General features: G+C 49.9%; 1 protein-coding gene across 1 annotated transcript; it reads left to right on the top strand.

Annotated features, from left to right (window-relative positions):
• The first annotated feature begins 714 nt into the window (after positions 1-714).
• Positions 715-12,793, top strand: LOC144488209 (U6 snRNA-associated Sm-like protein LSm1). Its single transcript, XM_078206235.1, has 5 exons — positions 715-760; positions 4,712-4,780; positions 5,519-5,634; positions 10,601-10,799; positions 12,674-12,793. Exons 1-4 carry the CDS (start codon positions 715-717, stop codon positions 10,769-10,771), a joined length of 402 nt encoding a protein of 133 aa, XP_078062361.1. The 3' UTR covers positions 10,772-10,799; positions 12,674-12,793.
• Positions 12,794-17,596: the final 4,803 nt, after the last annotated feature.

Raw genomic sequence — 17,596 nt, 5'->3', positions numbered from 1 at the left:
GGCATGCAAGAGGGCATTGAAAAGAGACTGCAGAACTGTGGGGGCAAGTGTGAGGGTTCGGCATGCATTTGAGACATAGATAGAGAGGGCAGCATGCGGTGGCACAGTGGGTTAGCACTGCTGCCTCACAACACCAGTGACCCGGGTTCGATTCCCCGACTTGGGTGACTGTGTGGAGTTTGCACGTTCTCCCCGTGTCTGCGTGGGTTTCCTCCGGGTGCTCCGGTTTCCTCCCACAGTCCGAAAGATGTGCTGATTAGGTGCACTGGCCATGCTAAATTGCCCCTTAGTGTCCAAAGATGTGCAGGTTAGGCGGATTGGCCATGCTAAATTGCCCCTTAGGGACCAAAGATGTGCAGGTTAGGTGGATTGGCCATGCTAAATTGTTCCTTAGTGTCCAAAGATGTGAAGGTTAGGTAGCTTAGCGGTGGTAACTATGTGGGGTTAAGGGGATAGGACCTGGGTGGGATGTTGTGGTTGATGGGCTGAATGGCCTCCATCTGCACTGCAGGGAATCTATGAGACCAGAGAGCTTGCACAATCAGAACGGGTCCAATGGCCTCGATCTGTGCTGTAAGATCCTGCAACCCGAGGGACAGGCGCACTGTCCCTTTAAGGGGAGTGGAGAAGGTGGGGGGAAAAGTTTAAATCTCCATGGGGGCGGGGGGAAGAATCCTGCTATTCGGCTAGAGGAGGGTGTGCAAGGTCGCAGCAATGAATTACATGCCTGGGACAGCCAGTCTGATTGAGGACATTGACAGTGAGTGCGATAATTTTTTTCTGGAGGCGCTTTCTCAGGCTTTGAACTCTTTTTTTAAATCCAACCCAGGAGGCAGCAGTGTGAGGGAGGGGTTGTTCCAGTTTAATTTAACACTGGAGTTCAGCTGAGACTGATTTGACACTTGTAGCTGCAGACAAGTCTTTCTGAGTGAGAGTGGGAGGGCTGCTCACGCCAAGTTCAGTCTCTCTGTCTCAAACTTCGCCAAAAGTTTTGAACTGTTCACAAACTTGTGCAGGGTTGATTCTCAAACTCCCGCTAGCGTTTGTGTGTGTGTCGAGGGGGGCCCCACCCCAACTTATGTGGCTTGATTTGCTTTCGGGGAGACAGGCTGATTCTCACTTATTTAAAAATATATATATTTTAAAATGTATCCCGTTTCCTCTTTGATATCAGCGACTGAACTCAGGCAACATGTAGACCACTGACTGAACTACACCAGTCAGCAGTGGACAAGTTGCGTTTAAGTCAAACCCTTTGTGTTTTAAAGCTCTGGGAATGGGATGTGTGTTTGGGGAAAGTGTACCCAAACGCACAGGAAGGGTCACCCCAGTCCGACGCCGGCATCTCCACATCATAACTCCAGGTTGCCAAGGAACAAACCTGAGACGGGGTACAGGGTTTGGGAAGGAGCGCAAATGAGAGTAATATTCGGGTAAGAGAGATGGCAGCATTTCCTAAATGTTGAGAGCAGCTTAGGCAGAGAGATTTAAAGAGTTTAAATACAACTGGAATGGAGGTGTGTCGTTATCAGTGTCACAAGTGGGCTAATATTAACAATGATGTTTCTGTAAAAATCCCCTAGTCGCCACACATTTCCAAATGGCTGCAAGTTATATCCCTGATTTGATTTGGTTTATTATTGTTATGTGTATTGGGATACAGTGAAACGTATTGTTTCTTGCGCGCTATACAGACAAAGCATACCGTTCATAGAGAAGGAAAGGAGAGGGTGCAGAATGTAGTGTTACAGTCATAGCTAAGGTGTAGAGAAAGATCAACTTAATGCAAGGTAAGTCCATTCAAAAGTCTGACAGCAGCAGGGAAGAAGCTGTTCTTGAGTCAGGTGGTACGTGACCTGAGACTTTTGTATCTTCTTCCTGACAGAAGAAGGTGGAAGAGAGAATGTCCGGGGTGCGTGGGGTCCTTGATTATGCTGGCTGCTTTTCTGAGGCAGTGGGAAGTGTAGACAGAGTCAATGGATGGGAGGCTGGTTTGAGTGATGGACTGGGCTATGTCCACAACCCTTTGTAGTTTCTTGCGGTCTTGGACAGATCAGGAGCCCATAACAAGCTGTGATACATCCGGAAAGGGTGCTTTTTATGGTGTAAAAGTTGGTGAGTTCCAGTTGTGCAGGAGGGTGAGCAACTGGAGTTTTTAAGAAGCAGAGCGGCCATGGATTGGTGGGTGTTGAAGGGGCTGAATGGCCTCCCTTTGTTCCTGCACTCCTCAGGAGTGGGCACCAGAGGGTGCTACTGTACCACAAGCTGAGGAGTGCTCTGTGCTGCCACATAGTGGTCGAAGCTGCTCATTGAGAATGATGTACCCGCAAAACTGAGTGAGCACCGTGACTGATCTGAACCACACAGTGCCCGGCGGGGGGGGGGGGGTTCTCTGTACCTTCAGAGGAATGAGCAAGGATTCCTTCATCCCAAAATTACAAAAGTGGCAGCTGGAACTTAGGACCATAGTTTAAATCAAGTTTATTTATTGGTGTCTCAAGTAGGCTTACATTAACATTGCAATGAAGTTACTGTGAGAATCCCCTAGCCCCCCACACTCCGGTGCCTGTTCGGGTCACACTGAGGGAGAATTTAGCCCCTAACCAGCACGTCTTTCAGACTGTGGGAGGAAACCGGAGGAAACCCACGCAGACACGGGGAGAACGTGCAGACTCCACACAGACAGTGACCCAAGCCGGGAATCGAACCCGGGTCCCTGGCGCTGTGAGGCAGCAGCGCTAACCCACTGTGCTGCCACTTGGGAGCAGAAGTGGGCAAATTCAGGCCTTCGAGCCTGCTCCCCCATTCAATCAGAGCATAGCTGATCTCCCCGTGGTCTCAAATCCACCTCCCCACCTGTTCCCCATATTCCTTTAACCCATTTTATATCAGAAATATATCTATCTCCTTCTTGAAACCATTCAATGAATCAGACTCCACCGCGCTGTGGGGCAGCGAGTTCCACAAATTCACCACCCTCTGCGAGAAGTAGTTCCTCCTCATCTCCGTTTTAAATCTATCGCCTCTCAACCTATACCTGTGACCTCTTGTTCAAGATCGCCCCATAAGGGGAAACATTGGGTCTACATTTATTCAAATCAATCCCTTTTTAAAGTTTTATATCCCTCGATCAGATCCCCCCTCATCCTTCTAAACTCCAGTGAGTACAATCCCAAACTGTTTAATCAATCCTCATATGTCAACCCTTTCATCCCCGGAATCAATCTGGTGAACCTCCTCTAAACTGCCTCCAATGCCTCCCTCAAATAAGGAGACCAAAACTGGACACAACACTCCAGATGTGGTCTCACCAACACCCTATACAATTGCAACAACACTTTTATACTCCAGTCCCTTTGCAATAAATGCCAACATCCCATTTGTCTTTGTTATTACGTGCTGCATCTGCACGTCGACTTTCTGCTATCCAGGGACAAAGACGCCCAGATCCCTCTGCATTTTGAATCTGGGAGGACGTTAAGTCGCTGCCTCAATTTCTGCAGACTCTTTCCTGAGCTATTGCAATTACCGATTGGTCGATGAGACAGCTTAACATGGTGAAGCATCTCCTGGTATTGGCCTAGGAGCAGGAGTAGGCCATTCAGCCCCTCGAGCCTGCTGCGCCATTCAATAAGGTCACAGCTGATCTGTATGTGTTCAGTTCCACATTCCCTGATAAGCTTTGATTCCTTTGCCCAACGAGAACCCACCTCCGATTTTAAAGATACTCAGTGACCCTGCTTCCACCGCCTCCTGAGGCTGAGTCCCAAAGTCTCACAACCCTCAGAAAAATCGACTCATCTCTGGTCTATAAAGGCGCGCCTGATTTTTAAAACAATTCCCCTTCGTTCTGGACTCCCCCACAAGAGGAAACATCCTTTCAATGTCCCATCACACCGGGAAGCGATGGCCTAGTGGTATTATCGCTAGGCTATTAATCCAGAAACTCAGCTAATGCTCTGGGGACCCGGGTTCGAATCCCGCCACGGCAGATGGTGGAATTTGAATTCAATAAAAAGAATTAAGAATCTACTGATGACCATGAAACCATTGTCGGAAAAACCCATCTGGTTCCTTTAGGGAAGGAAATCTGCCGTCCTTACCCGGTCTGGCCTACATGTGACTCCAGAGCCACAGCAATGTGGTTGACTCTCAACTGCCCTCCAAGGGCAACTAGGGATGGGCAATAAATGCTGGCCCAGCCAGCGACACCCATGTCCCAGGAATTAATAATAAAAAACAAAACAACTGGTGGTTATCATTTGATTTAACAAAAAGGTACAGCTCGGAAGGAGGCCATTCAGCCCTTCGTGTCCTGTGCTGGCCCAGTCACGCTCAGTCCTCCACCTTCCCTGCCCCCACACTTTGTTTTGTGCTGTAACACAGTGTGTCATTGCCTGTTGGGTGTTAGGTGTTTCCATCTCCCCTGCACAGGGGTGTTTCGTTCCTCCCAAGACAGTGCGGCTCAATCTGTGAGGGGGATTGTGCCATGTGTGGGTAGGGAGGTGTGAATGAACCCCCCCCCCCTCCCTCCCAAAACCCGGTAAGATAGTCTGCCCACCATTTATTGTCTCCCCTCTCGTGCGGAGTGGTCACTCCCTCAGGGTGGCCATTAACTAGGGGACCAACTCAGGTGAGACAGGGTCCAAGGGAAATGGGAGGTGAGGGAAACAAGGGGCAAATAATTCATCTAATCTGTTTAACATTACAGAGAAACACCTCGTTATCCTGCGCGATGGGCGGACATTAATTGGATATTTGAGAAGTATCGATCAATTTGGTGAGTAATAGTTGGCCGTCAACACAGTAAATACAAAAAATCCTTGTTTGATCCGTGTTGGATCATGTGAGTCTGATGACTGATGTCTGCTCACTGTGCTTGCTCAATGTGGTACTCAAGGGTTTAATTGTTCTGCGTTGCATCACGAGAGCCTGATAACTGATCTGTGCTCACTGTGCTTGCTCAATGCGGTGATCAATGGTTTAATTGCTCTGTGTTGGATCATGAGAGTCTGGTAACTGATCTGTGCTTGGTTAAGCCTGAGTGTAGACATCAGGCAAAATAAAAGGATACCAGAGAAGCTGCGAGAAGCTTGAGGTAAGAGTTCGGATATTTTGCGATTGCAGAGATATTTCCAAAGACATGTGGCGCCATCTTTGGCATCACTTGGCATTGCTCAGAGATGTACAAAGCCAAAATGTCACCATTGCACAGATGTAGATTCACCAGAATGATACTGCGGCGGACACGGGCAATCCCGTGTGTTCAGGAGGCCATTCAGCCCCTTCAGATTAGTGGGAATCTCGCTGAAAGGTGGGGACCTCTTCAGGATGTGGTGCAGGAATATCGGAGGGGATAATTTCTATTAAAAACAGGACTGTCTGACTGTGAAGGCTACGGGTTCTACAATGGTTCGGACCCTGTGGGAGAGTTACCTCTGCGTCGCTGAGGGATGTGACAATGAGACTGCGTTCTTTGGCACGGTTTAAACTGCTGTTTGTGTTTATTTACTTGTAGCCAATCTGGTGCTCCATCAGACGCTGGAACGGATCCACGTGGGGAAGAAGTACGGAGATATCCCACGCGGAATATTTGTGGTGCGGGGAGAGAATGTGGTTCTGCTCGGAGAGATTGTAAGTTTGCAGGTTGTGTTCGGACTGGACGCACAGGGTTAGAAGCAGAGAGTAAAACCTCTCCTTATTGGATTTAATTTATTATTGTCACGTGTATTGGGATACAGTGAAAAGTATTGTTTCTTGCGCGCTATACACACAAAGCATACTGTTCACACGGTGGCACAGTGGTTAGCACTGCTGCCTCACAGCACCAGGGACCCGGGTTCGATTCCCAGCTTGGGTCACTGTCTGTGTGGAGTTTGCACATTCTTCCCCTGTGTCTGTGTGGGTTTCCTCCGGGTGCTCCCGTTTCCTCCCACAGTCCAAAAGACGTGCTGGTTAGGTGCATTGGCCGTGATAAATCGACCCTAGTGTCACCTGAACAGGCGCCGGAGTGTGGCGACTAGAGGATTTTCGCAGTAACTTCATTGCAGTGTTAATGTAAGCCTTACTTGTGACACTAATAAATACATAAGGGGAGAAGGAAAGGAGAGAGTGCAGAATGTAGTGTTACAGTCATAGCTGGGGTGTAGAGAAAGATCAACTTAATGCGAGGTTGGTCCATTCAAAAGTCTGACAGCAGCAGGGAAGAAGCTGTTCTTGAGTCGGTTGGTGCGTGACCTCAGACTTCTGTATCTTTTTCCCGACGGAAGAAGGTGGAAGAGAGAATGTCCGAGGTGCGTGGGGTCCTTGATTATGCTGGCTCCTTTTCCCAATCTGACACCAGGAATCTTTTATCGCTGTGTGATTAAACTAGGACTGAGGGGAGGAGAAATTTCTTCACCCAGAGGGTGGTGAATGTGTGGAATTCACTCCCACAGAAAGTAGCTGAGGGCCAAGAAGAAATTAGATACAGCTCTTGGGGCTAAAGGGATTGAGGGATATGGGGGGGGGGGGGCGGCGGTGGTGGAGTGGCGGGGGGGGGGAATCAGGATGAACACTGCTCTATAAGGTGCTGAATTGTCTGCTCTCGCTCCCATGGTCTCCCGCAAACTGGGTTCATAGAATCCTACAGTGCAGAAGGAGGCCATTCAACCCATCGAGTCTGCACCGACCACGATCCCACCCAGACCCTATTCCCGTAACCCCTCATATTTACCCTGCTAATCCCCCTGACACTAGGGTCAATTTAGCACGGCCAATCCACCTAACCGTGTTCAACTGTGTGGGTGAAGCTGAACCCCTTTCTTCCCCAACTTTCCCCCTCCCTCCCTCCCCCTCCGCACCTCCAGAGGAAACATAGAAGATAGAATCAGGAGGAGGCCATTCGGCCCTTCGAGCCTGCTCCGCCATTCATCACCATCATGGCTGATCATCCAACTCAATAGCCTAATCCTGCTTTCTCCCCATAACCTTTGATCCCGTTCACCCCAAGTGCTCCAGCCGCCTCTTGAAGACATTCAATGTTTTGGCATCAACTACTTCCTGTGGTAATGAATTCCACAGACTCACCACTCTTTGGGTGAAGAAATGTCTCCTCACCTCCGTCCTAAATGGTCTACCCCGAATCCTCAGACTGTGACCCCTGGTTCTGGACTCCCCCCACCATCGGGAACATCCTCCCTGCATCCACCCTGTCTAGTCCTGTTAGAATTTTATCCCCCCCCCTCATTTGTCTGAATTCCATCTAATTTCTTCTTGAAAGCACGTGGCCTCAACAACTTTCTGTGGGAGTGAGTTCCACACATTCACCACCCTCTGGGTGAAGAAATTTCTCCTCACCTCAGTTCTAAAAGGTTTACCCCTTATCCTCAAACTATGACCCCCTAGTTCTGGACTCCCCCACCATCGGGAACATTCTTTCTGAATCTACCCTGTCTAACCCTGTTAGAATTTTATAAGTTTCTATGAGATCCCCTCTCACTCTTCTAAACTCCAGTGAATATAATCCTAACCCACTTAGTCTCTCCTCATATGACGGACCTGCCATCCCAGGAATCAGCCTGGTAAACCTTTGCTGTACTCCCTCTATAGCAAGGACATCCTTCCTCAGATAAGGACACCAAAACTGCACACAATACTCCAGGTGTGGCCTCACCAACGCCCTATACAATTGCAACAAAGCACATGGGGAGGGACCTGCCATCCGAGGAACCAGCTTGTTAAAACCCTGGCGCGTCTCCCAACCACCTCCCATCCCCATCCAGCCCTCGACAGTGGATGGGATGAGATCTTTGTGGAATCAAACCTGGGGGAGTGTAAGCAACTCTCGATCTGCCTGAGGTTACTGCTTGCGCTGTTGGGCAGGCTTCAAGATGTTGCAAAGTATTTAGTGGGAGAGAATTTTTATAAAAACTGAGGTGGGCGTCGCTGGCTGGGTCCAGCATTTATTGTCCATCCATAATTGCCCCATGAGAAGGTGGTGGTGAGCCGCCATCTTGAACCCACTGCAGTCTCTGTGGTGTAGGACGGCCTAAACCGGGATGTTGGATTTATGTCACATTATCAGTAACCCCCACAGCTTTCCCCCTGATCTTGCAGAATCTTACTGGCTGTCCTGTCTGGAGACAATACACATCTCTTTAACCTGTGTTTAATGTTCCCTCCACCCACATTATCTGTACCTTTAAGACCTGGCTGGCTGTAGAGATTTGCATTCTAATTAGTATTCTGTAACTTGATGTTGTGTCTCTGTGCACTGTTGGAGAACAGATTTTCACTCCATCTGACGAAGGGGCAGCGCTCCAAAAGCTTATGGTATTTGCTACCAAATAAACCTGTTGGACTTTAACCTGGTGTTGTGAGACTTCTTACTGTGTAGGTACACCCACAGTGCTGTTAGGGAGGGAGTTCCAGGATTTTGACCCCAGCGACAGTGAAGGAACGGTGACGTATTCCGGGTGCTCCGGTTTCCTTCCACAGATGTGCGGCTTCTGCGCTGTAGGGATTCTATGAAGGCTGGATGGACCTACTACACTCTATTAAGCTGATCTTTGTCTCGCTGTGACCGTACACTCTATTCTCTCTCACTATGTACTTCTTTCCTTCTCCCCTATTGTTATCAAAGGGGAGGTTGATTCCCTCTGTGAGAATTAACACTTAACCATTCAAAGAGGAATACCTCACCTCATCATCTGTTGAAGTGTGTGTGAGAAGGGGGATTATCTGTGTTTCAGCAAGTTTTTGCGGTTATATCAAAGTAACTATCTGAGTGAGACTCTCTCTCTTTAAAATGAACAAGTAACCCTTTATTTATCTAACAGTGAACAGGTTAACTAAACTATTAACAAACCAAATAAAACACGATTCTAATGGAATGCTGATTAGATAAAAACAATTCCCACTTAGTAAAGAAAAAAATAGAATTTTTAGCCACTCTCAAAGTTTCAACCAGGTTCTATCTCTGGAATCTTCTGTCTTCATGATTTGAGATAAGGCTTTCTTTTAAGACCTCAATGAGCTGAGGCAGTTGCTGTCTGGCTCTGTGGAGCTGGGAGCTGTCTCTTATACTCCCTGATGACATCATAACATTCTCACAATAGGATTGGTTTACAAGTTGCCAAAATCAAATCTAATAGGCTGCTGTTATTCAAATGCCCGGTTTAAACGAGGGCAAACTTAAAAACCGCCTTGGTAACACTACTGCCGAGCCTCTCGATATAATGTTGCACTCTGTGTACTGCATTTGCACCTGCGTCTCTTTAAACTTTCTAAGCCTCGCAAAAAAAACACTTTTTTTTTAAACAGAACCATGAAATGCCTTCTCCTCTTCGCATCTTCAAATTTTAAAAATAATTTTACGGACACTAACTTCACAACACCATCTTGAACCTCTGCGGTGTGGGTACACCCACTGTGCTGTAAGGGAGGGAGTTCCAGGATTTTTGACCCAGTGACAGTGAAGGAACAGCCGATATATTTCCAAGGCATGATGGACCAACTGCACTCTATATTAAGCTGATCTCTCTCTCGCTGTGACTGTACACTGGGGCGGCACGGTGGCACAGTGGTTAGCACTGCTGCTTCACAGCTCCAGGGACCTGGGTTCGATTCCCGGCTTGGGTTGCTGTCTGTGCAGTTTGCACATTCTCCTCGTGTCTGCGTGGGTTTCCTCTGGGTGCTCCGGTTTCCTCCCACAGTCCAAAGATGTGCGGGTTAGGTTGATTGGCCATGCTAAAATTGCCCTTGGTGTCCTGAGATGTGTAGGTAAATATGTAGGGATATGGGGGTGGGGCCTGGGTGGGATTGTGGTTGGTGCAGACTCGATGGGCCGAAGGGCCTCTTTCTGTACTGTAGGGTTTCTATGATTTCATGTACACGACATTCTGCAACCTCTCCCTTCTGGCACAGTGGTTAGCACTGCTGCCTCACAGCGCCAGGGACCCGGGTTCGATTCCCGGCTTGGGTCACTGTCTGTGCGGAGTCTGCACGTTCTCCCCCGTGTCTGCGCGGGTTTCCTCCGGGTGCTCCGGTTCCCTCCCACACTCCAAAGATGTGCAGGTTAGGTGCATTGGCCAGTGCTAAATTGCCTCCAGTGCCCAAACATGTGCGGGTTAGGGGGATTGGCCATGCTAAATTGCCCTTTAGTGTCAGGGAGATTTGTAGGGTAGATAAGTGGGGTTATGGGGATAGGACCAGGGTGGGATTGTGGTCAGTGCAGGCTCAATGGGCCGAATGGCCTCCTGCACTGTAGGATTCTATGATTCTTCTCCCCTATGTACTCTATGAATGGTATGTTTTGTCTGTATAGCATGCAAGAAACAATACTTTTCACCCAAAACACGTGACAATAATAACTCCAATCCAAGTGAGTGGCTTGGAGTGGAACTTGTATCAAGGAGTTATTGGACTTTATCTGGAAGAGATTACAGCCTTGCTTTTGGAATGGTCTAATCTGTTGGGAATTCCAGGGAGAAGGAAGCTTCGGGGCTTCCGATCTGTGGGGCGTGGATTCCGGGAGATTCCAAGGCTTCCTTTCCCCTTGGGAATATCGGGAGTTGAAGACACAGGGGAGTGACGCTGAACTGAACTGTCCTTTCTGCAGGATCTGGATAAGGAGAGCATGTCCTCCTTACAGCAGGTGACCATTGAGAAGATTCTGGAAGAGCTGCGGGCAGAGCAGGAGGTCAGGAACAAGGCCGAGAGGCTGAAGATTCGGGTCTTTAAGCAGCGTGGGCTGGTACTTCCCCACGTGGACACCCTGGATGATTATTAGCAGGAGTCTCGACCATCCTGGGAGTGAAGTGAGTTTGTAACTTTGCAACTCTTTCCTGACTTAGAATCATAGAATCCCTACAGTGCAGAAGGAGGCCATTCAGCCCATCGAGCCTGCACCGACCACAGTCCCACCCAGGCCCTATCCTCATAAACCCATGCATTTACCATAGCTAGTCCCCCTGATACTAAGGGGCAATTTATCATGGCCAATCCACCCAATCTATACCGGTCAGGTCGACATGTCCACAGCCACAGCAACCTCAGAGTCATAGAAGTTTACAGCACGGAAACGGGACCTTCGGCCCAACTTGTTAAAACTTTTTTAAACCACTAAGCTAGTCCCAATTACCTGCATTTGGCCCATATTCCTCTATACCCATCTTACCCATGTAACTGTCTAAATGCTTTTTAAAAGACAAAATTGTACTACTACTACCTCTGGCAGCTCGTTCCAGACACTCGCCACCCTCTGTGTGAAAAAATTGCCCCTCTGAACCCTTTTGTATCTCTCCCCTCTCACCGTAAACCTAGGCCCTCTAGTTTTAGACTCCCCTACCTTTGGGAAAATATATTGACTATCTAGCTGATCTATGCCCCTCATTATTTTATAGACCTCTACAAGATCACCCCTAAGCCTCCGACGCTCCAGAGAAAAAAGTCCCAGTCTATCCAGCCTCTCCTTATAACTCAATCCCTCAAGTCCCGGTAGCATCCCAGTAAATCTTTTCTGCATTCTTTCTAGTTTAATAATATCCTTTCTATAATCGGGTGACCAGAACTGTACACAGTATTCCAAGTGTGGTCTTACCAATGTCTTGTACAACTTCAACAAGACGTCGCAACTCCTGTATTCAATGTTCTGACCCATGAAACCAAGCATGCTGAATGCCTTCTTCACCACTCTGTCCACCTGTGACTCCACTTTCAAGGAGCTATGAATATGTACCCCGAGATCTCTTTGTTCTGTAACTCTCCCCAATGCCCTACCATTAACTGAGTAAGTCCTGCCCTGGTTCAATCTACCAAAATGCATCACCTCGCATTTGTCTAAATTAAACTCCATCTGCCATTCGTCAGCTCACTGGCCCAATTGATCAAGATCCCAATAAACATTTTCCCCGTGTCTGCGTGGGTTCCCTCCGGGCGCTCCAGTTTCCTCCCAGACTCCAAAGATGTGTAGGTTAGATGGATTGGCCATGGTGAATGTATGGGGTTATGGGGATAGAGTGAGGTCCTGGGTAAGACTCTCTATCAGAGAGTCAGTGCAGACCTGATGGACCGAATGGCCTCTCGTATGAAGAGGTTCCGCAAAGGCAGAAGCCCCAGTGCTGGCAGATATGGTGGGGAGGCGATGGCCTAGTGGTATTGGCGCTTTGATAATCCAGAGACTCTGGGTTTTGCTCTGGGGACCCAGGTTCGAATCCCACCTTGGCGAAATGTGAATTCAATAAAAAAAATGTGGAATTTGGGATCTAATGTTGACCATGAAACCATTGTCGGAAAAACCCATCTGGTTCACTAATGTCCTATGGGGAAGGAAATCTGCCGTCCTTACCCGGTCTGGCCTACATGTGACTCCAGAGCCACAGCAATGGGGTTGACTCTTAAATGCCCTCGGGGATGGGCAATAAATCCTGGTCCAGCCAGCGACTCCCACATCCCATGAATGAATAAAATAAAGATGGACGCTGGTACGCTGGCGTTCACTGTCAACGTGGGGAGGATTAGCTCACCAACAATACGTGGGCCTTTTGATTTATCCGATAGGGGATGGACTTTGAAATCTTGTTGGTCATCTTTTATTCCCTATCCAGATATTGGCAAGTTCGAAGTATCAGTTGCGACTGGCTTGGGGCCTGTAGTCTGATGTGTTTTCTCTCTCTCTCTCTCTCCCTCACAGAAAGGAAATGCTTACTCTTTGGACGAGCGTACTTGTTTTTTTATTTGACGATGGGGTAATCGATTGTGGAGAAGGCCCCCCCCGAATGGACCTGCCTCGTGGGCCTCTCCAGGACGTGTGGAGCCGAGAGTGGGCCTTTCCCGGGGGGGCCCTTGTGACGAAAGGGGGGGGGCGGTCATGGAGACCTCCGTGGATGACTTTGTAAAGGGATTCTTCCCTCTCGATCTGACTGGGAGATTGTGCGCGAGTCCCTCCTTTGATTCCAATACCACCTTTCCTTTTTTTTTGTGTCCGGTTGATGCTCTGGCTCCCACGTGGTATTGGTCAGATGGGCCGCCATGTTGGATTGCTGTTTTCCCCCCCCCCCTCCATTATTTCTCTAGGCGGGTGGCAGAGAGTTACCGGGGTAAACCAGAAACTTGATGTCTGTGTCGATATGCGTGATCTTCTTGGAGATCCTCTCCACTTGGAGCCGGCAGTTTGCGGTGTCGATGGTAGCCATGATGTGGAGATGCCGGCGTTGGACTTGTTGGGGTCAGCTTGATTACCCCAATCCAACGCCGGCATCTCCACATCAGAGAGTTACCGGACCAGGCCCCCGAGTAGAGTCAAGCTCTGCGGACTTGCAGAGCCATCAGATTTGCAATCCTGTTTATTTTGTGTTGTTTCTTTGTTTCAAGCCTCACCGGAATGTCGTCCTTCCCCCGAGAAGGTCTGCTTGTGGTCTTAATTGAACTGGGCCCTGGCGTCGTCGTCTGTGTTTACTCGTTTGGGTTGTGAGTCTCCGATTAAAGTGTTTATTCTGGGCAAGTGAAGCCAGCCTGAGGGTTTTGTCATCTGTTCTCCTGGGGATCTCGCTGAGGGAGTTGGACTTGTTCCGAAACATTGGAAAACTTCAATTCCCCACACAAATCCCCCCCCTTCTCCCACATCCAATCTTTTTAATGAAGGAGTTCCACGTTGAAGAAGGTTTTAGCAGGCAACGGGGAATTGAGACCAACACTGCACGCAATATATTCAGAACGCAGTGAGCTTGTCAGATAATGAGTTGTTGCGGATTGGAATGGCGCTCTGTCGAATTATATTCGCCTTGTTAAAGGGGATTCGGGTATTCCGAGTCCTGTTGAGACATTGGCGAGCTCTGTATTGTACTGTCCTGTCATCCACAGATGGACGGGGCCAGAAAACGTAACTGGTCTGATTAGCAAGTCTGCGGATGATACTGAGATTGGCGGAGTTGTGGATAGTGACGAAGATTGTCAGAGAATACAGCAGGATTTCGATGGGCTGGAAAATTGGGTGGAGAAATGGCAGATGGAATTTAATCTGGACAGCAATGGTGGCTCAGTGGTTAGCACTGCTGCCTCACAGCGCCAGCGACCTGGGTTCGATTCCTAGTTTGGGTCACTGTCTGCGTAGAAACATAGAAAACTACAGCACAAAACAGGCCCTTCGGCCCCACAAGTTGTGCCGAACATATCCCTACTTTTTTAGGCCTACCTATAACCCTCCCTCCTATTAAGTCCCATGTACTCATCCAGGAGTCTCTTAAAAGACCCCATTGAGTTAGCCTCCACCACCACTGACGGCAGCCGATTCCACTCGCCCACCACCCTCTGTGTGGAAAAACTTCCCCCTAACATTTCCCCTGTACCTACCCCCCAACACCTTAAACCTGTGTCCTCTCGTAGCAGCCATTTCCACCCTGGGAAAAAGCCTCTGAGAGTCCACCCGATCTATGCCTCTCAACATCTTGTATACCTCTATTAGGTCTCCTCTCATCCAATGTCTCTCCAAGGAGAAAAGACCGAGCTCCCTCAGCCTATCCTCATAAGGCATGCCACTCAATCCAGGCAACATCCTTGTAAATCTCCTCTGCACCCTTTCAATCTTTTCCACAGAGTAGTCTGCACATTCTCTCCGTGTCTGCGTGGGTTTCCTCCGGGTGCTCCGATTTCCTCCCACAGTCCAAAGATGGGCGGGTTAGGTGGATTGGCCACGCTAAATTGCCCCTTAGTTGTCAGGGGCTCTAGCTAGGGTGAATGCATGGGGTTATGGGATAGGGCCTGGGTGGGACTGTGGTTGGTGTAGACTCGATGGGCCGAATGACCTCCTTCTGCACTGTAGGATTCTGTGAAATGCGAGTGATGCATTTTGGTGGATCCAATTCGGGTGGGAGCTATAAAATAAATGGCAGAACCATCAGGAGCAGAGACACACAGAGAGATCTGGGAGTACAGGTCCACAGATCCTTAAAAGTGGCAGCACAGGTGGTAAAGGTGGTGAGGAAAGCATGTGGCGTGCTCGCCTTCATTGGACGGGGCATCGAGTATAAAAGTTGGCAAATTATGTTACAGTTGTATCAAACGTTGGTTGGGCCACATTTGGAATACTGCGTCCAATTCTGGTCACCGCACTGCCAGAAGGATGTGGGGGCTTTGGAGGGAGTACAGAAAAGGTTTACCAGGATGTTGCCTGGTATGGAGGGGATTAGCTATGAGGAGAGATTGAATAAACTGGGATTGTTCTCCCGGGAAAGACGGAGGCCGAGGGAGCGACCTGATAGAAGTTTATAAAATTATGAGGGGTATGGATAGGGTGGACAGTTGGAAGCTTTTTCCCAGGGCAGAAATGACAATTACAAGGGGGCACAAGTTCAGGATAAGGGGGGAAAGTTCAGTGGAGATGTGCGGGGGATGTTTTTTTACACAGAGGGTGGTGGGGGCCTGGAATGCGCTGCCAAGTGAGGTGGTTGAGGCAGTTACAATAGTGACATTTAAGACTTATCTGGATGGACACATGAACAGGTGGGGAATAGAGGGGTACAGGGGGTGGGTCTAGATAGGACAATGTGATCAAAGAACAAAGAACAGTACAGCACAGGAAACAGGCCCTTCGGCCCTCCAAGCCTGTGCCGCTCCTTGGTCCAACTAGACCAATCGTTTGTATCCCTCCATTCCCAGGCTGCTCATGTGACTATCCAGGTAAGTCTTAAACGATGTCAGCCTGCCTGCCTCCACCACCCTACTTGGCAGCGCATTCCAGGCCCCCACCACCCTCTGTGTAAAAAACGTCCCTCTGATGTCTGAGTTATACTTCGCCCCTCTCAGCTTGAGCCCATGACCCCTCGTGATCGTCACCTCCGCAGGCTCGGAGGGACAAAGGGCCTGTTCCTGTCCTGTTCTTTGTTCTATTAATGACTTGAGTCCTTCCTACCTGAGGGTTATCCTTGAGGAAATCTTTCCCCTTTCTTAACATTCCACTCTGGGAGAGGAATTGATTTCTGTCCCCAACATCTTTCAGCAAGGCCTTTCCAGGCCCTGACTTCCCACTGAACAGATTGGTGTGTCTGTACCATTGCGTAGGGGGCTGGAGGAGGTTACCGAGTTCGGGAGGGATGTCGGGCTGGAGGAGGTTACAGAGCTGGGCAGGTTGAAGAGACTGGAGGAGGTTAGTGATGGGGCAGGTTGTTGGGGCTGGAGGAGTTCAGAGACGGGGAGGGTTGTTGGGGCTGGAGGAGGTTGCAGAGACTGGTAAGGGTCGCTGGGGGGGTTGCAGAGATTGGGGATGGTTGCTTGGGGGGGGGGGGGAGGGGGGCACGACAGAGATTGGGTAGGGTCGCCGGGGGGGAGGGGGGGCACGACAGAGATTGGGAGGGTTGCCACGGGGGGAGGGGGGGGTGGGGGAGTGTGACAGATGGTTAGGGCTGAAGCCACAGATGGGCTGGAAGAGGCAGGTCAGAAGTTTAACATTGAGCAAGTTGGAATATTTGAACACCCTGCAGCTAAGCCGAGGGAATGCTGTGTCCAGCAGGAATTCCTGTCCATTCCCTGGGACTGACTATCAGGGAGGCTGTGTGTAGATCCATCCACTGGGTCTGTGCAAGAGACTGAGGCTGAGGTACTCTCTCTGGTTTTATCAGTGAGATAAACCTGAACCACAGCGACAGACCCCCCCCATTCCCCCAGCCAGCCCCCTCTCTCCAACTGCCCCAAACAAGGGAGGGGTAATCCAGCCCTGACAACCCTCCCCATCCCTGTCACCTCCTCCAGCCCTGACAACCCTCCCCATCTCTGTAACCTCCTCCAGCCCTGACAACCCTCCCCATCCCTGTCACCTCCTCCAGCCCCGACAACCCTCCCCATCTCTGTCACCTCCTCCAGCCCCGACAACCCTCCCCATCTCTGTAACCCCCTCCAGCCCCGACAACCCTCCCCATCTCTGTAACCTCCTCCAGCCCCTAAAACCCTCCCCATCTCTGTAACCTCCTCCAGCCCCTAAAACCCTCCCCATCTCTGTAACTTCCTCCAGCCCCCAAAAACCCTCCCCATCTCTGTAACCTCCTCCAGCCCCAAAAGCCCTCCCCATCTCTGTAACCTCCTCCAGCCCCGACAACCCTCCCCATCTCTAACAACCTCCTGCCCCTACAACCCTCCCCATCTCTGTAACCTCCTCCAGCCCTGACAACCCTCCCCATCTCTGTAACCTCCTCCAGCCCTGACAACCCTCCCCATCTCTGTAACCTCCTCCAGTCCCAAAATCCTCCCCATCTCTGTAACCTCCTCCAGTCCCTAAAACCCTCCCCATCTCTGTAACCTCCTCCAGTCCCTACAACCCTTCCCATCTCTATAACCTCCTCCAGTCCCTAAAACCCTCCCCATCTCTGTAACCTCCTCCAGTCCCTAAAACCCTCCCCATCTCTGTAACCTCCTCCAGCCCCGACAACCCTCCCCATCTCTGTAACCACCTCCTGCCCCTAAAACCCTCCCCATCTCTGTAACCTCCTCCAGCCCCGACAACCATTCCCAATCTCTGAACACAGGAATAGTGGGGGGGAGGTCCCTTGGCGCAGTGGCTCATGTTCCCTCCCTCTGGGGCAGAAGCTTCAGGTCTGAGTTCCCCCTTCAGGACTTGGCGGCCGTG

Source organism: Mustelus asterias, unplaced genomic scaffold, assembly GCF_964213995.1.
Source record: "Mustelus asterias unplaced genomic scaffold, sMusAst1.hap1.1 HAP1_SCAFFOLD_1374, whole genome shotgun sequence".
Classification (NCBI taxonomy): Eukaryota; Metazoa; Chordata; class Chondrichthyes; order Carcharhiniformes; family Triakidae; genus Mustelus; species Mustelus asterias.
The sequence above is the reverse complement of the archived record's forward strand: the minus strand, read 5'-3'. Positions and strand labels throughout refer to the sequence as shown.

Excerpts from the sequence above, each read along its gene's own strand:
- LOC144488209 (XM_078206235.1), top strand. The coding sequence starts at position 715 with ATGAATTACATGCCTGGGACAGCCAGTCTGATTGAGGACATTGACA. Across the intron at positions 761-4,711 it reads TCTGATTGAGGACATTGACA|AGAAACACCTCGTTATCCTG; the intron begins GTGAGTGCGATA and ends TTAACATTACAG. Across the intron at positions 4,781-5,518 it reads GAGAAGTATCGATCAATTTG|CCAATCTGGTGCTCCATCAG; the intron begins GTGAGTAATAGT and ends ATTTACTTGTAG.